At 36.5% G+C, this 20,346-nt stretch overlaps 1 protein-coding gene across 3 annotated transcripts in view; it reads left to right on the top strand.

Annotated features, from left to right (window-relative positions):
* The window catches only part of larp (La related protein), a 414,361-nt gene extending 400,895 nt beyond the window's left edge, over positions 1–13,466 (top strand). For all 3 annotated transcript variants that reach the window (XM_067143616.2, XM_067143618.2, XM_067143617.2), the window contains exon 19: positions 4,420–13,466. In XM_067143616.2, the coding sequence (XP_066999717.2) occupies positions 4,420–5,091 (672 nt within the window). In that variant the 3' untranslated portion in view covers positions 5,092–13,466. The remainder of the gene's footprint in view (positions 1–4,419) is intronic.
* The last annotated feature ends 6,880 nt before the right edge of the window (positions 13,467–20,346 follow it).

The following is a 20,346-nucleotide window of genomic DNA, read 5'->3' as shown; positions in this document are numbered from 1 at the left end:
TTAGGGTTCTGTGTATTCACATATGTGTACATTTCTTGAGGAGTTCCAGGTGAGGCTAGTGCTCTGTAAACTAGCTTAATAACTGTAGGAAAAGCTTCTGGAATATTGTTCTAATAAGTAAGCTGGCAGTGTAATAGACTGTTACTTGTCACAACTACATGTAAATTACACAAAAGGTCTTGTTTTTTACCCTCATTACTAAGCATAAAGTACTCTCTCCCCAAACTTTGCACCGGCAAGCTGATCTAATTGCTCACTTGGCAATAATAAACCAATTAATATAAATCCTGCACTTCCATCCAAGTTGCTGGTAAACTCCTTGGTACAGAGTAACAACTTTTTCCGCAAAGGTCTGGTAGGACTCTCTTACCTCAATGTTGATTTTACCTTTCTGTGTATTGTTCATATGTAACTCTTTTACTGATATGAGCAGTACCAAGCCTATCTATCCATCCTGAAATACTTTCCTTATGAATCAGTTCAAAGAAAATGAAAATTTTGCCTTCATTTTCACCAAAAGTGAGAACCAAACACTGCAAACAATAGGTGCTAATAACAAGCACTTTGCCTTCTATTTTTAGAAGTGAAGAGTATGCCTTTCTGACAACTAAATACTATTGCTGTCTACAGTAAAATATTATTTAGGCCTGTTGCTCAGGTGATAAATGATTTAATTTTGCTATATCTTACATTGCCTGTCAAAACTGTTTGTAAATACTGATTATATAAATTAATGTTTGACAGAGTAGGGTGTATGGGTCTTGTAAGATCTTGGATTGACTTACAAGGTAATTAATCTACTCAACCTTTTATTACAAGCATATAACTGTCACATGAATATATTTTTATAAATGTGTACATGTTCTGCCATCATGTCCCCTTAATATCATATCACACAAAATGCAAGTTTTTTTTTATTTTGTAGATTAAAATCTACAAAACTTTGGTAGAAACACCTGTCAAAATAGTTACAAATGAATTTCTCACCTTTGTTTTTCATTGTTTACATGGATCTACAGCACAAGAAATAAAATGATGGGTCTACCTTGATGCCCTCTGTAGACCTATATGTTATTAATAAATTATAAGTACGGTGACAGACATGAGAGTGCAAACAGGTACCAATGGCAGGAGAGTACTTGGAATGAGGAGATAAAGGCTACCTAAGTTACAAAGGTATAAGATGGCAGGGAGGGATTCTGTCAGGTATAACTGTAGTAAGAATTTTGTCCTATGCGTACGACTTGGTCTATTGAAACTGTGCAATCTAATATCTTGCAACTTCAAAAAGGATGCAATGAATATGACATGAAAATTAGTCGTTTCAAGACTAAAGTGATGGCAGTAGGGAAGACACCTAAAAGAGAACTGAATGTCAGGTTGAGAATACAAAACTGGAACAGGTAGATAATTTCAAATAGGTATTTAGGATGTGTATTCTCCCAGGATGGCAGTATAGTAAGCAACATTGAATATAGATGCAGTAAACCCAATGCAATGAGCTTACAGTTGCGATCAACAGTATTCTGTAAGAAGGCAGTCAGCTCCTGGGCAAAACTACTCATGTCTTTACAGTGGTCTGGTTTCAGATCTCCTGTGCTGTACAAACCTAGTGCAATGAGTTTGCAGTTGCGATCAACAGTATACCGTAAGAGGGAAGTCAGCTCTTGGACAGAACTATCAATACTCTGGTCTGGTTTCAGACCACCTGTGCTGTACAACTGCTTACTACATACACACAGAAAGGACCTACTACATGTATTTCAAAATATTCCTTTCCTTGTAAACCATACATGTTCTACCACATCAAATATACAAATTATGATGTTGTAATAATGCTAATAATTAATAATAATTGGAGTTAAGGTTACTTTCCCATCTGGTGCTAATACACAAAACTCAATGAGGATTCCAATAAAATTTGATAGATAAGTATAACGAAAACTGATTGAATTTAAAAAGTAGAACATTTCTCAAGAATATAAATTTTATTAGATTCTTTCTTGGTCTAACACTGTATACAACAGTTCCTGAATTTTAACTTTGAAAACCCTTCGACCTAGTTCAATCATTCTTTCCGTCATCATGAAGACACTAAAAATAACATAGATTATATTTTCTTTTCACTTTTCAGTATCTTTTCTAGATATTTACTTAACACATCACTGTCACTTTCAAATTTCTGTTTCTTTTATTTTTAACTGCTGGCAGAGCTGTTTGTAGAAGCAGAAGCCACTGGACTGCAAGTTGAAGTCCCGGTCCCTTCAGTAATTTCTGAACTGCAGGAGTTAGACCCCCCCCATCACAAATTATTTCTGCTTCCTCCTCTATTTCAGCTTGGTGAAAAGGCTCTCATACACCAGGTGCCACTTCCATAGATGTGTTTGTTATAGAACTGAAAAAAATGAACAACAAATGGACACAAGCCTTCTGTTTAAGAAATTGTTACCTTCAATAATTATTTTAATAAGATGATTGTTAGGTTAGATTATATTATATTTCTCTCAGCTACATCTGAAAAATGAATGAACAGATGGGTGGAACTTATGGCCTACAGACTGAATCTTCCCCTCACTCTTTCACAACTAGAACACTGGTCTGTAGTGTAGGCCTACTTTTAAAAATTATTACAGAATTGTACCTTCTTCCAGCAATGAAGAGTTCCAGAAAGTTGAGGGCAGTGAAGTAGACAAATTTTATGTTTTCTGTACAGCAGAACGTGGGAGGAGAGGGAGGATGTTATCTCTCCAAGTTTGATATCCAGCCCTCAGAATTTGCCATGTTTTGGCACAACTTTTTCCTGAAACAATGAATCAGAATATTGTGACAAAGAAAATATACATGTAGTAGGCCTATTTATGGCATAGGCCTACATTTATTTGTCATTAAAGCGAACAATGGTATTCATTTCATCAGGTACGAGATGGAGGTTAGGAAAGCACTGCTTATCTTTTCCAAATATTTCTTCAATTAAGTTACAAGAATGATAATTACTACTTCTAGTGTAACTTTTTTTACCAATCTATTCTGTATAATATATTATAGTACGTGTATATAATATTATATATATATAATTAATCTAAGATAACACAATTCATAAGATAATCGTAATAAATCTAATAATTACTTACCAGTTTTTGTCCCAATTCTCGACGCTATAGAATGCCATACAAAATTCAGTCTCCTTATTACTATATCCAGCGAGTCTAGGATTGTACACCACCTCGTTTTCATACACAAAGCAAATTAATGTTTCGATTACATCAACAGATCACTATGTTGCGTCCGCCATTATCGAACGACTCCGACTGAAAAACGGACACATTTGTTTTTACAAACCAGTCGATCTTCATCGCTCGTAGTTGATCGTTGACGATCAATGCTGTCTGTCATTCATTAATCATCTGTCATTCATTAATCATTGCCCCAAAGGAGTCTGACAGGCTTCGCCAGCCGGCATAATTCTTATCCTCGCTGCAAGATCGGGGCTTCATTCATTCCATGCCTGCCCCAGTCATTGACTGGAAAACAGGTTGTAGGTTTTTCATTTTTTCATTTCACTGTCTGGGGGTGAAGGCTGGGTGGACTTGAGATACCTTTCTCATAACTTAGAAGTAACAAGACATTAAAATATCGAGAACAATTGCTGGTACAAAGAGCTGAGAACAATGGAAGGAGGGTACTAGGAATAAGGAGATAAAGGCTAGGTCAGGAGTCTGAGTATACGTATAAATGGGCATTGGTAGTGAGGTGATGTGAGGCGAATGGAAGAAGATAGTTACCCAGGAGAATAATGTACTCATCCGCCGGGTGTAAGAGGAGTAGAGGCAGAACTAGGTGGCTATGGTTAGACTTGATATATTTAATGATAGAGGAGTGGAACTAAAACAAGACCCCAGAGTTGGTTGGAAATAGAGGTTTGAGGAGGTGTACAGTTAATTCACAGAATTCACTGAAGCTTGCAGAGTAAACACTGAGAGGCATAACATTCTATAATGAAGATACTAGCTGCGTCTGACGACATGTCGTGGCAGCTTGTAGGTATAGAACGAGTAACAGATACTACACTCTTAGCTACAAACATTAGTCATGACAGACATTGTGAGCTCTTGCATATTTCTTATTCAGCTGTTCATTGTGCAGTACTTAACAATTGTAGTAAATGCGTAACTAAAGCACAATTGCACTACCACTTTGCTCCACGATACCACCTCAGTTCACATGTCATCGTGGATGGAATCTACGTTTATTGTCAGGCCTTGAGACTTGAGTAAGGAGCATGCGCAGCAGCTATGCTTATCCCGCATCCATGCGACTTCTCGTCAGACGGCTATAGTATGCAATGTATGTTTGTATTTATTTAAGTATGTATGTAATACCACAAAAATTATGGATTGTGATTAACTTCTTTACTTATAGCCTGGAGATTTAAATGAACTGAGGGAAGGTTACCGTCAGCAAGCAATCAAGCGTCGCAACCGCAGTGTGTCCGAGAGCTACAGCACTGATATGAAGCAGCGCTACAACACTGATCGTTCCTCAGCTCAGCAATTGCAGAAACGTGTAAGACGGCTGTCTGGAAGTTCTGGTCCTAGTAGAAGGCGTGCAGATTCTATGGGACCTAGTCCTCCTGATCCCAACTGGTTCAGAGTGAAACCAAGTACTGAAATATATGGTTCTGGACGAATTCCACCTCATACTCAGGCATCTGTTTGTTCAAATCTGAAGCGAACAGATTCTGCAGGATCTTCCAAAGGTGAGGGTAGTCAGCATTCTGGAAGCAAGAATAGGGTGAATTTTGATTTGAGTGATTCAAAATCTGGTGGCTTTTCAAAAAAGGACTCATTAGTAAGTTCTGTGAAAAGTGAATGTAAGGGGCGTGGCAGTGCGATACAGGCTTCTAAATCATGTCAGAAGAAGAGGGAATCTCCATTCCATGGAAATAGCGCAGTTGTTCAGTCTTCAGATGTTCCTAAAGCTGCTTCATCCTTGTTAGGAGAGGCAAAAAGAAAACCAGAATTGTCTGCTGTAGGTAAAGAATTGAAAAAGCCACTTGACTCTGAGCATAGTCCATCTCCCACAAAGTCATAAAATGGAATTTACTCTTTTTTAAACGTTAGTTCTATATGAATGTCGTATTAAGTTTGGTGATAATACATCCAATTCTCACAGTCAATGAGCAGTGGAGAGAATAAAATTATGATAAATATAGAACTCTTGCTTCCTGTTGTACTACTAGGTATGAAGTCAAAATTAGGAATGAGCTGTGATTTAAAGCTAGTATGATACAGCTCTGTGAAGTACAATTTTATTTGCATTTTTGTCTCATAATTTATCCCGTATTGAAACAAATAATTTCCTTAAATTTTTGTATCTGGACTAATGTGTGGTCACACTCCTATAGTGTACAGTATAGAGTTTTCCCATTAGTTTTACTTGTTTCGTGTTTCACTGTGAGATAAGAAACTTTCCTGATATCTATGAAAACATGATTTTTTCTGTCAAGTTTTTCTTGCAATAGTTTTTGTTGCTGTAAACAGGTTCTAGTATGCCTTCTTTACTTTCAAGAGGGTAGTTGGTTTCCAGGAAAGGATATGGTAGCACACACAGGAAATGAATGCTTCTAATATTGCTGCTCCTTCCCCCCCCCCCCCCTCCCATTTAAGTTGCATACTTATACTCTTAGCTTTTGCAGTTATTTTGTGTTACTTTCAGGTGTGTTAAGAAAACTGATTTAAGAGAGTGAATCATACTTCAGGACAGACTTTTGACTGCTAGGTCTTTGTGTCTGCATATCTTTTCTAGCAGCCCAGATATTACATGTTTTTGGAAGTGAATGTTAAAGGGAAGTTTAATTTTGAAACTATCATAACTGAACCTCCATTATCACCTTTTATGTACAGTTTTATCAAGAGATGGTACAGGATGAGTTTCCCTTTACCAAATTAGTTTATACTTTATACAGAAGCAGATATTTATGTCCACATTTTATTAATGGTCACTAAATGATTGAATATTGAATTTGTGAAAGAAAAGTCATTGAGGTATTTTTCTGTAACTATATATTGTAGTGGTCTGTTCGAAACTAGGCTTGTAGTCATTGCCTTGTTCTAAATCAAGAACCATAGTAGATCATAAGATGTTCTGTAGGATTTCTTAGATTGTTTCCTCCTCATTTCTTATGCAATGGTCTGTGAGGGTTGGATGGTTTTGTATTAGAGATTCACACTGAAAGCATTTACATTCATGGGAGTTCCCTCAGAAAAAGAAAGAAAAAAAAAAGTGTTTTCTACATTTTGTTTTCCCAATACCCAAATTGTAGGAATGTTTTGGTGCCATAGTATAACCCAATTGTTATACAAAATCAGAGCAATTATAGACTGTTCGGAATAATATGTTCAAATCAGAGTTGGAAAGTATGTTTGTAAACTTGTAGAATTGTTTCTATGTACTTGACTTGATATATACCTACAAAAACTTGTGGAAGACTAGAGCATATACAGTACAGTCAGAATCTGTTCTTATAACATTTGCATCTGGTGCTGTTTTCTGACAACTGCAAGTTGGCTTACAAGACTAAGTTTGTTTAGTGAATTAGATATGTTTTTGTAATGTACGTTAACTGAACTGTACCTTTGTAAGTTATTTCCCCAGTAGCAAACGATAGGAAAATCAAACCTTGTCAACATTTGACTGAGTGATAGCGATGAATGTCTTCCATGCGTTCAGAATAATCTTATAATTTTTTGTGTGATATGGATAAATCTAAAATTAAATAACTGTTTACCTAAATAAGGTTTGTATAACACTGTATAATTATTTATGGTGATACATACCAACCGTATTGAACAAACACACACTGCATCAGTGAATTATTTTGAATTTTTGTTTTTTATTACCACTACACGTGTAAAGAATATTTTTGAATTTTCAATATATAATGTTTGTTGACTTATTTAGTTTAGGTGAACTGTGATACAGCAGTTCTGTCCTTTGAGGTGGAGTTTGCTCAGCCCTATGGGCCAGGTGAGGAACTATTTGGTATGAGTATTTAAGCTATCCATGAATGACAAGGCAGCATGACTGAGAGTTGTCATACTGATCACACATTTGCTGGCTATTCGGTTGAACAGCAGTCTTCAGATGCCTAAAGCTCTTTGAGGGCTTTGCAAGTCATGGAGTAATTTAAATTTAATAATTACAGTGAAACTCTGTTAAGAAGTTTTTCAAGGGACCAAAAATCCTTAAGCAGGAAACTTCTTAAAAGGGGTAATGCCCGAAAACTTATTCTGTACTTTGACATACATGTGAAACACACAGCCAACAGATTTCCTTGTTTGTGAACAATACCAAAATAGGCTGATATATAAGAGCTGCTAAAAGAAAGTCACAATACAAATACAGGATTAGATTATCATGACATGTATTTTTAGAGATAAAGTAAAATTCTGTAATTGAACATACTGTATTATAAAAATTCTTGATAAGAGAAAGGAACACATTACATAAAATCTTGCACAAGAGATAAAAGAAATACTAAGAACACTAAAACGGTAGATGGTAACCGTGCATTATGTAAATTCCATACTGCATTAGACTTAAAATAAAATTCCAAACACAAAAATCTAGGCTCCTACTTGGAAAAGAAATTGTCCAGGGTTGACTGTTTTTAGGTTTTTACTGCTTTCTTGAACTATAAACCACCGAGCTGGATAGCTGCAGTCGCTTAAGTGAGGCCAGTATTCGGGAGATTGTGGTTTCGAACCCCACTGTCGGCAGCCCTGAAGATGGTTTTCCATTTTCACACAAGGCTGTACCTTAAGGCCACGGCCGCTTCCTTCCCATTCCTAGCATTTTCCTGTCCCATCATCGCCATAAGACCTATGTGTGTCGGTGCGATGTAAAGCAACTCGCAAAAAAAAAAAAAAAGTTTTAAAAAAACCTCCCACATTGCCTTCCATGTGTTCTGAGGCACACTGACGGACAACCTTCCATAAACCGCCTCAGTTTTTCACACCCCCGTCGACATCTTCAAGTTAACGGCAGCAGACGGGACATGGACAACTTATTCTTAGAGATTTTTAGAACCTATTCATAGGCCTATATCGCCCCTGCATTCCTGCTAGTTGTCACGGCCATGGGTGTAGTTTCTGGCTGTTTCACAAGTACCGCATGGACAAGCCAATATTGAGTTTATTTCCCTGCTTTAATCCTCTTCATGCTAAAGGTAATGAAGAAAAGAAAAGCAGGTTAGAAGTTGCAGAAATGAGTGCATGGGAAAGTATTAGGGTATTACGTGTGAGTGATGCAGGCGCAGTGGCAACACTAGCACATCTAAACGTAAACAGTTTCTTTCCCTGCGAGAATTTTATTTCATGTCTCCTCATCCTTGTGCTACGTTCTAATAATGCGATGTAATAATGACGAGTGACGCGATAATACAATGTTTAGCTCGTATAAAGGTAAAAATAACTTTCAATTTTATGCCAACACGTGGTATCGCAATGCCTCTGATTGCGTGTATCAGGCCCCCTCTCACCAACACCCAGCTGGTTATCAACATTCGTTCAACTTCGTAGATGATCGGGATCTTTCGGCCGGCTGTTTGGCGGCATAATATGTATCAGCTGGCAAGTCGGCTGCATTCTCTTTGCTCGGCTGTTTCCTGCATAGAGTCAGGATGTTTCTTTGTTTCGTAATAGTTTAATCACCTAACTAATAATGGACATGGACAATCTTATCAGTTTAGTTCCAAAACGTAATTTCCTCTACGACAAGACCCATAAGCCTTATTGCAACAACAACGTAAAAGAGAATGTCTGGAAGGAAATAATCAAGGGAATGTAAACCAAACAGGTTAGAGTATTCAATTTTGTGGTAGATTAGGCCTATACGGTACTTTATTTCGCAATTATTGTTGACCTTATTTCAAATCATAATATGTTGGAGTCCATATACAGTACGGCATGTCAGTACGATAATTGGCATGGCTTGGAATGTACAGTTTTTACCGTGAACAATTTTGTTCTAACCATGAGCTGCTTTGAGCGGACGTTTTCTATCTCAAGGGGCTCTAAAATTTGAACTGTTTAACTGGGAAATATATTTACAACAGAACACTTTAAGCAGGATAAATATGCATATATCTTAATGCAACCGATCAAGGGACCAAGAATATCACACTTCTTATGCGGGAACTTCTTAACCGAGTTTCACTGTAATATATTCTGGTCATGATATCTTTTGGGTTTCTGTTGTGTGAAAAAGTCTAACTGTAGGGAACTTATATTTTTCATGAAGATTATGACATCATCCATCTAAACAAATGCACTCTATTTACTTGCACTGCATTTGTTTTAAAAATATCTGGTTTCTCATTCATTTAATCTCAGTTAGTATTTTTAATCATTTATTTGTTGGTTCTTCAGAAGTGTTTGAAGCGCTCACCAGTTAGCACATTCCTTAGCATTGTCGAGACTTCATCCTCTTGACTGGAATCTCGATAATAATTATTTTCTTAATAAAATGATATAATAATAATAGTAATTACAAGTAGAATTTAATTGAAGTACTGTATAGTGGGCAAGGATGTGAAGGTTTAGTTCCTTAAAATAATAATCATCAGATTTTTAAACAAGTCATCCCAGTTGACACATTTAGACTTCTGAACTTCAGTTCAGTAATTTTCATACAAATTTGATGATGATATAAAATTATAAGATTTTATTTCTAATGTTGTTAATGAAGAAGACAAGGCTGTCAGAATAAGTGGATGTGTGGGAGTAGAAATAATTTCTTGTCTTGGGTGCTTATTAAAGGAGACGTTAGTTTGCATGACTCATGTCTATTTGTTCCTGGCTTATTAAACTCCATCTTGAAACTTGGATTGGCAAAGGAGATAATAGTTTTGACTTCAGGCTATTTACAGCACATTATGGTAGCCCTCATAAATGACCAGCACGGTTTGTAAAGTGAGGAATTCCTTTCTGTAGATTAACACAAGTTGTGTGTTCATTGTTGAATTTTTAAAATATTTTTAGTGGATGGCTTTTAGTGCAGGGTGTGTCCAAGAACATGTTTAGTTCATCAGCCCTGTGGTTGCTTTTCTGGTACACCCATTGGGGTGAACTACATATTCCGCTGTGTGAGGGTGTAGGTATAATTTTACTGGCTAGGAATGGGAAGGAAGCGGTCTTGGCCTTAAGAAAGGTATTATCCCGGCATTTGCCTGGAATTTAGATAAGATGCTGCGGAAAATCATTTCGAGGATGGCCAGGGGGCTATTGAAACCCACCTTTCTCCTAAGTACAGAACTAGCAGTTGTACCTGGCCATGCCATAATGCACCGAGCTAATTTCTTTGGTTTCATTGTTGGAAAAGGGTAGAGATACATTTCTACGTCCTGAACATTATCACTGGTGCCATGTGTGTACTGTTGTTGGGATGGATGATAATGTGTATGCAAGTGGGACTTTGTTTATTTTGTGATGAATTAATAATCCTTTGAGAAAAATCAGAAATCGCTGATCTTTATTTTTTTCTTTCTATATTTTCCCTCTTATGCGAGGAAGACATGTCTAGTAATTAATATTGTCTTTTAACAGGACGGTTTGTACAGTTATTATAATTATTATACAATTGTTCACTATGGGCTGTTGTTGGTGCATTCTTTAGTAGCTAAAGGCCTCAAAAATAAAATGGAATATACCATTACTTGTATATATAGGAACTTCTAATTTTCTCCCTTATCTGTAAATGCCATGCCCCATGTTGATTTTTTAAAACCTTATCTTCTGTTTGAAGCCATTATTCGTAACTAAAACTGGATGGAAGATGGACATAGGGATGAAGTGAAAAACCTTTTGACTTGTTTTATATGACATTAGTTTTATTTTGAATTTGAAGAATTGATGGGATTCTTTTAAAAGAAGGCAGCTCAATACTTGTGGCTATGAATTGTAAAGAATTTGTGTAGAATGATGATGGCTGTAATAGTACATGTAGTAAGAAAAATAGCCAATACTAGTTTCACACTATTCAGCACAGAAGCCATAAGGTTAGAGAGAACTGCATTATTGATTATTTGTGTCTGACTGTGATTAATCAAGTTTTCTGCATAAACATTGTGATGGCAGTTTTTTAAGTGATATTTTATGATCCACACAGTTAAATTGGGTAAGTTATTGTAAAATATTTGCTTGCCAATATACTAGGCTTATAAGTAGATTATAGAAGGCAGATTGAAGAGTTTATTATTCGAATTGAGATAGAAACGTTGGTTTCATTTGTATATTCTTATGATGTATCTATTTAAGCTCTTTCATTAATTACATGAAACACGATGCACATCCGACAACCAGCTTTTTCCTATGGTATTTTGAAGAAATTGGTTGTCGTTAATGAAAGAATCCGATCCAACACAGTAGAGGTTGTACTGGATATGTTTACTGTTTTTGAAGTGGTAGTGTTCGCATAAGAACTCATGTAAGATCACAACACTTAAGCATTTTACTCTAGGAGAAAAGTGAGGTATTACCTATGTTTTTATATGACTGTTATCATTGTTCCACCTACAAGTATGGGAGAAATTGGGTTTGCTTGCTTGTGGGCGCAGATTCCTTGCTGCACTGTGTTAAGTTCTAATACGGGAAATACTTTAATGGGAATTAAGGGCTTACTTGTTGGTCCTTGTAAGAATTTACATATTATGTTAAAATATCTGGCCAGGCTGAGTGGCTCAGACTGGTTAGGCCCTGACCTTATGACCGCAACTTGGCAGGTTTGATCCTGGCTCAGTCCGGTGGTATTTGAAGGTGCTCAAATACGTCGGCCTTGTGTTGGTAGATTTACTGGCAATTGGATAACAATGGATTGTGGCAGTTAATGTGCTAAAGATGCTTTATTTTCTGGGATAGATTGGCTTTGCAACTTCTCACCTAGGCAACTGTTTTAAGTCTTCTTTAATACTTGGAGATTTTGTATCACTGTTGTGATTCACATTCAGTATAAAGCAGTCTGTTCTTAAAACTTCATAAAATTGTAAAAATCCTGTCTTTCATCCTAGAGTAAATAAAAATGAACAGTTCTCTTATTCTGAAACAGTATCATGGTAGCACTGATTGGAAATTGGCTGAAGACTCCTGATCTGTGTACCTCTACTGTCTTGGCTCTTAACAGTTTGAGAGAAACCTTTCCATAGCGTTTACTTTTTAAGTGAATTAACTTTACTCATGAGACTTGCTCAGTCTTGTAAATACTTGAGCATGTATTTGTAACCCAAGCACAAGAAATATAGTTTCCAATCTTTTAATAAAGATTTTTGTTCTTGTACAAATATTAATTGAAGGGGTTGTCAGGTCAGTGGGTGTGAATTAGTTTTGTCCTGCGACAAATTTAATGTTTGTGAAAGTTTTATCTGTTGCTTGGTACACATTATGCATTTTTATGTTTGTGTGAAAAATACTGTTCTTTGTGATTATGTTTTTGTCTTTGTTGTAATTATTGTAATTGTATCTTAATATGGGTTTAACTAACAATGGGTGTGTGGGTTTAGTGAGTGGTTCTTCTTTATACTTTGTTACCTCCAATTTGTTTAATTTTCTAGAGATTGCATTTATTGCACTGCACATTATGTTGATAATACAGTATATGTCCAGCCAGAGTTTGTACAGATGTTGTTATTCATTTCACTAAAATTATAGTGTTATTTTACATTATTACTGTGTTGAGAATTTAAGGTATGGATGGATATGTACTTCTGCAGACAGTATTTGAATTGTTCCTTCTTTAGAGGAATACTATTTTGTGTAGATTGTTGTAAGGAATGCATCTTATTAAATAGTTTGCTGTTTTTTTGTTGCACAATGGCATCAGTATCAAAAATTTTTGCATTGCAGTTTGCAACTTGCTCACTAGTTTTGAGCACAATCAGTTCCTGTTTTCACCTTGTGTGTACCTTCCAGCTAGCTCGTTGGGCGGTTGTCTGGGATTTTGGGTTCAAACCTCTGAGGTAGCAGGATTTTTAGAGGGCCTGATAAAGTTTGTGGCATTCCATATTGTATGATATTGATATTTTTGGTGGTGATTCAACAACCCAGTTGAGATCCTGTTTCTTTGGTCGTCTGGCTGTCAGTATTGAATGAAGAACGTGACATGCAGGCAGACAAAGAGTAAAGTCAAAATGCCTGCACATGGTAGCCAAGGCATAGATGATGATGATGATTATTATTATTATTATTATTATTATCTTTCTATTTTAAAATTAATCACATCAAAACAAACTAGCATTTTATATTCCAATCTTCATGTTTTGCTGTATGCAACACTTCTAAATGAGACTTGAATAAGTGATTTTTTATTTTTATTTTTTCAGCCTAAAAAAATGGTGGTGTTCTTGGCACAAATTAATATATATATTTGAGGCTATATATAGTTTTGTTAAATCATAAATTGGGTTGTTAGCAGCTTTAATGAGAGTTATCTGCACCGCTATCGTAATTTTCACTAACTTGACATAGGTTTTTTGTTTCATTTCACTATCGCGTGCGTGCAGGGGGTGTGTGTGGGGTTTTTTTTTATTTTTTTTTTTATTTACGGTATAGTGTATTGCAGGCACGCTCAAGTTATCTCTAGAATGTTTCATAATAAATCTTATTCTCAAAAGGATCATGTGAGCTGTTTCATCACAGCGAGAATTCTGCAGTGAACAGAAATATAAGAAATTTATAAGGGTGGTTCAGTTGCGAGTCTACTAGGTCAGAGTCATCAGGCAAAAGGTATAAATGTTTTATATTATTAGGTTATTTTTGTATGGTTTTATCACATATAATAATTAATAATTATGGGTGATTCAATGGGACGTACTATTGGTAATTTCACGGTTAGAGTGTTTACAAAATACCAGTTCAACATGTATTTGCCTTGTATTAATATTGTTTGTAAAATCCCCCCTTGCCGTCCTTTTTCACTATGTCTCAAGACTTACGACATATGTGTGTTGTTAAAAATTTTCTGCTTTAGGATCTTCTGGATTTCTCTTTTTGAAAGTTGCAGGTATGCAGTATGTTCAGTCTTTGGCAGTGTCAGCTGTAATCTTGGCCTCTACCGTTGCTTGCAGATTTATTTTCAGAAATGAATGAATGATTGACTGGAGGAAAATTTTGGAGTTCACTATGTGGGGAAGAAGAAAATAAACATTTCATCAGGGTGGTACACACTATTTCCCATTTTACTTAGTCCTTCACTCGAAATGACATAAGTATGACAGTCTCCTTTCTATTAAATCATACTGTTAACTGGTTTATTTTTGTGTATTTAAAATGATGCAGATATTAAAATAAATTAATGGGAATTAGGAACCTCATAGGATAAAATTGTGCATTTCACTAGATCCCGATAAGGGTTTCTGGTATTGTTCTTTGATTAATAGACGTGCGCTATTCTTACTCGTATTCCTCTTATTAACCGTAGGTTGATATTTAGATGATGCCTAGTCTCTGCAATATTGTGCAAATATATTTTCCCCCCCTCCTATTGAAATACAAAGACTATACTTGAAAGATTTCTGTCCTGTGTTGTATGTAGTGCAGCCTGAAATGAAAATTTTCTTCCCAATGCAATATCTACCATGATAGTGACTAATCTCATTACTTCTGACATTTTTTTACTATGGAGGGAAATCTACATTGAATTGCGATAATGGACATAATAATGTAGGTTTTCCCTCAGATTTTTAACTTGACTGTAAAATGTAAATTTGATGATTTTATATTTACTGTTGCTTTAGTCCCACTCTTCCCTGCTGATCCTTACTCATTATAAAGAGTAGAATACTTGCTGGAATGAACATTATGGTATTCAAACCTTTTCCTTGAAATCTACCACACTGATCTGAAAATAGGCCACACCCTCAAAATATCAAAAAGACAGTAAGGACAAATAGAAGATTTTAGAAAGGCAAACTAACAATTTTATTTTACAGAATTTGTACAACTCTGCTGTGAACTACCATTCAACACATTCATTAATAATTACAGTATATGATTATAGACTACAATATTGAGCAAAGCATTCTAGAAGTAACGGTTATAGCAGTATTTTTACTGTACATACCAATAACAAATGCTTTATTGCATTAATCACTATTATCGTCGCTATCTTCACTGTCTTCCCAGAGTAAGTCATTCTTGGTGCCGAGTAGGGCATTTGACGCACAGAAGTTTTTGAACCCACTGATTATAGATTCTGATGTTATTTTTCACCACTAAGCAAGAAACCACTCGCACAGAAGTCTTCTTTATCTTGCTGGATGGTGTAAGGGCATTATCTCCTTTCAGAAGCCAATCTGTATAGTGTTTCTGGAGGTTGTCCTTGAACGGCTTGATCACGATGACATCAAGCCCGTGTAATTTCAAAGTCCATACCTCCACATTTGATGACTAGGTCTGTCTTCTGTGAAGCAGGTTTATTCTTCACTTCATGTCCAATGACCTTTAAAGCCATCCCAAACCAGCATGGCCCTCTTACTGAACAATTCATTAGGTCTGATTCCAATCAACAGTCATTGGCTTGGTTGTCATCCAACCTTATTCCTGACACCGAATCACTATGCCATTAGGAAAGTTCTCTTTGGGTTAAGTTTTATGGTTCAGAATAACATAGGATTGTGGCTTTCTTCCATCAGTTGTAACGGTTAACATTACTGTTATTACTGGTTTGTTGTAATGCAACATTTTTCTCCCCTTTCTGGTCTACTGTTAGCATATAAATATATAAAGACTGGTGTTTCATCAGCATTGCTGATCTGGTGCAGTGGATGTGAATGAAGCTTCCAAAGTCGGATGATGTACCACTGGAAGTTAACTGTATATTCAACAAAATCTTCTGGCAGTCTCTGTACAAACGAAGTGCTGCTCACTAGATTAACAGTCACAATGATGCTGAGTCCAGACATTGCATTTTTATGCAATGGAGTAACCTTGCCCTTCTCCCGCTTCTTGCTTGTTGACACTAGCAAGAATGTTGTTGTATTTCCGAATGAGGAACATATGTAAGGTCATGCATATAAATCGCATCTCAGTTTTCATGACCAAAATATTTTCCGACAAATGCAGTATTTTGACATTGGCATGATTCTATGGACAAAAGCAGAGCAGAGTATCTAGAGCGTATTAAAGAATTTTGAAGTTAATTATTTTTTTCCCGTCTTTTGCACACATACTGATAACTAACAATACCTGTACCAAAATGATAAATTATGTCATTTAACTAAATCTTAAATGTGTAGACATAATGCAGCATAGTAAGCTTGTGGATTTTCTACATAGTGTTGCTGTGGATGCATGACAGTGGATAGGTGCTGTGACATTTCTTCGCTCATCCCATCAATAGGCAGTTGCATGCATACAGTGAAGCAAAACTACGATCTCTGTTGTGAAGGTAGCTGAATGCGAGTGGCAGAATCACAAGAATGTTGCAGTTTGAACAATGGACCAACATCATGTTCACCGAGCTCGATAGCTGCAGTCGCTTAAGTGCGGCCAGTATGCAGTATTCGGGAGACAGTAGGTTCGAACCCCACTTGTCGGCAGCCCTTAAGATGGTTTTCCGTGGTTTCCCATTTTCACACCATACCTTAATTAATGCCGCTTCCTTCCCACTCCTAAACCTTTCCTGTCACATTGTCGCCATAAAACCTATCTGTGTTGGTGCGACGTAAAGCAACTAGCAACATGTTCTGCCAAAATGAGACAAATCCACTTCTGAAACATTTCAGGCATTGAAATCAAAATTACCTGTATTGCTGTGATGGAAAAGAAAAATGCGACGACAGGTCTTTTGACTCCATGAGAATTGAGCTCATACCCGCCTGATCTCACATCATGCAATTTCTTCCCTTCCCTTTCCCACTCGTAAGCAAAGCTATGTGGGGGTAGATTTCATTCTGCTGAGGTCATTACTGTAACAAGAGCAGCCATACATAATCTTTCAGCAGCGTGTCCAATAACTATAACAATGTCGAGATCACCTGGCGACTATTTTGAGGAATGATGTTCGGCTGTATAAGTGTACGTAGTATTGTGCGATTGTTGTGAACTTGACTGGTAGTATACAATGTATCTGGACTGAATACAAATACACTCCTGAATATGAAACTGTGTTGAGGAGGGGTTAACATCTTACCTTCTATTGCAACACATTTGAGTGTCAGCAGACTGAACATTATTTGCAGAAGATTTGGAATTATTGTCTGTAAAATTTAACATGAAACAATGGCATTCATTTCAGAAGTAGTACTTGTCACTAATTCTATATATATATTTCATATGGAACAAATGATCTACATGATTTACAAACAAATATGTACATAATAAATTTAAAATTAACATCAAGACTCTTCAACTAAGAAAGCGCTGGAGCTGATGCTTCCATGAACTCTTCCCAAATACTTGTGAAGCTACGCTGTGGACACTCCCGAATGATGTGGTTCATCGTCTGTTCTTGAGCTCCGCAGTTGCAAGCAAGTGAATCTAGCCATCCCCAATTGCTTCAACGTTGCTTTGCACCTACCATGACCAGTATGTACGCGGTTTAGTTGCCACCTCGTAGCTCTTGGTAGATCAGTTCCTGGAACATGCTGGGATCATCTAATTGGATTTGAAGACGTGATAAGAAATCTCTCCACCCTTCCTTCCAGACTGGCTGCTTAATTATGTTATCATTCCAGATAGGCTTCCTGGATTTCAGACGCATGGTTGGTGGATTACTCAGTACTGAGTGAATCGGAAGGTGTTTGAAGCCAGGCAGTTTTAAGTTCTCCAAGTTTGGGTAGCAGCTTGTTGTCTTATCAGTTGTGGAGAAGGTATACTTGCCAGTACGTGCAACCATGGAATGGAGGTTGATCTTAATGTGCCCATTATGATCGTTAGTCTCATTGAGTTGAGTATCCACTCTGTGGACATGAGAACTTCTATACCATGTCGGTGCACAGTATTCGACAACCGAGTAGATTGGTGCAAAGCTTGCCATACGAAGGTTATCTGCATCAGCACCTCATGTTGTGCTGGTCAGTTTGCAATGATGTTATTCCTGGATTTAAGTTTTCCTGCAGTATTCTCGATGTGTTTTCTGTAATTCAGAGAGCAGTCCAGAGTAACTCCCCGGTATTTGGGGTTAGGATTGTTTCTCACACTTTTTTCTGCAGAATGTAATGTTTAGCTCTTGTTTGGAGATTATGTTAAGGTGAAAAGCTGTAACCTCTTTTTTTGGCTGGTTTGGGCAAAGGCTCCATTGTTTGAAATAGTTTTCTAGTTTTTGCAGATCCTGTGTCAGGATTTCTTCCTTCAAGATGGTTAGTTTGAGTTGCTGTGGCAGAGTCATCAGCATAGCAGAACTTATGGGGCATTGTTTCTGGTACATCACTTGTATATAGGTTGAAGAAAAAGGGTGCTAAGACAGATCTTGAGGTAGGCCATTCTTGATGGTGTACGACTTACTCATCTTGTCACCTGCATACACTCTGAAATAACGATTTCTTAACATGGTAGATAACAGGGCAGTGAGTCTTCTATAGCTCATTCCACGTTAAGAAAATAGTATTGCTCTTACAGACCTACAAGGAGTGAACACACCCCCTCTGAGACACCCATAATTCCTTGTGGTTAAGGGATATTATACTGTACTTTGTAATGTATTCTGAAAGACAAATAAAAAGGATGAGACCTTTTTGCCCTGAGTAATTAAAATAAATACATAACATTCTCTTTTTCATAAATATATTTGTAGGGAGGAAGCACAATGGCAGGAACAGCCATCGCTTCGTTGCCTTCCTTCATTTACCTTCTGTGTTGCTCCTTCATTTACCTTCTGTGTTGCTCTGGTCATCGTGTAGTCCCTCACTCTGTGAACCGCCGGCAGCTCACTTCTGTAGTGAAGTTATCTACAGTATTTTATTGTCACAATTAATTAAAGTCTTATCAGGTTCCACCTTTTCAATACTAATACAATGTTGTTGGATGATATTTACAACATTATTTATTACAGTACATGTTTCGGTGCTCTATTATGTCACCATCATCAGCTGATTTAGAAAATGTGAAAAAAACTTGGCGATCTAAATATTAAACAAAATATTGTCATACTTAACTCATACATATTTACATACAACAGAATATTTATTGGTTAAATCCTAAATATTCTGTTGTATGTAAATATGTATATGTATGAGTTAAGTACGACAATATTTTGTTTAATATTTAGATCGCCAAGTTTTTTCACATTTTCTAAATCAGCTGATGATGGTGACATAATAGAGCACCGAAACATGTACTGTAATAAATAATGTTGTAAATATCATCCAACAACATTGTATTAGTATTGAAAAGGTGGAACCTGATAGACTTTAATTAATTGTGATCTCAGTTCAATACGAACAAATAAGATGAAGTTCCTTACGTTTAATGTATTTTATTGTTGCGTGTGTGTTTTTAGGCTTTAAATCAGTGCGTACCTGTCTTGTGCTGAGTGAGAGTTGGTTGTATATTGTATAGTATTTGTGTGTGTTCTATTATTTTTGTACTCTACAGAAGTTGTTGCTGAAGATTTTGGTGTTGTGGTGTCCATTGATACGTCATGGCATAACTTGTACTGATAAAAATATTGCCGTGTGTTTTATTTTTGATTGGTTTTGTTATTTTGGTGTTCTTTCTTAAGTGCATTTTAATTTTACCACTTTTTCACGACCGCATTTAATTTTTACAATTGTTTTTGAGAGCTATACGACAGCACAGTAGTACCCCGCGTTTCCTGGGGAAATTTATTAAATGCAATTAAATGTATCCCTCACCCCTCGAGCCCATAAAAATATGAATTTTCTATTTTCTCCCCAATCTGCCTTGCACTTCAATGCTGAGGATTTTTGTGTGCCATTCTTTACCTCCGATTCTGTAAAAACCAAAAATGTTAGTTCATAAAAATAATTTGCAGCTTATTTTCTTCGTCTTTTTACCTTGAACTTAAATAGTGAATTTCACAAATGCCTGTACCGCCATTTTCCCATGATGGTGTTGAGCGAGCCGTTCTATATGGCAACCCTGTTGTCATAAGAGCAATGCTGTTTTTTTTAACATGGAATGAACTATACACGGTAGTGCTTGTTTTATCTTCAGCATTAATCCATCAATTCACACTGTATCGTACACACCAGTTAAGTCTATGAAAGCCACTGATGTTTTCAGTCCTCTTTGGAAACCTGCTTCTATAAAGGATATTAAAGCTAGGACTTGCTCACAACAGTTTTGTTTTTCCTTGAATTCAGCCTGTTCTAGTGGTATTCTGCTGTCTAATGTG

This window comes from Anabrus simplex, chromosome 3 (assembly GCF_040414725.1).
Source record: "Anabrus simplex isolate iqAnaSimp1 chromosome 3, ASM4041472v1, whole genome shotgun sequence".
In the NCBI taxonomy this organism is placed as follows: domain Eukaryota; kingdom Metazoa; phylum Arthropoda; class Insecta; order Orthoptera; family Tettigoniidae; genus Anabrus; species Anabrus simplex.
Note: the sequence above shows the minus strand (reverse complement) of the source record. Positions and strands in the feature narration are given on the sequence as shown.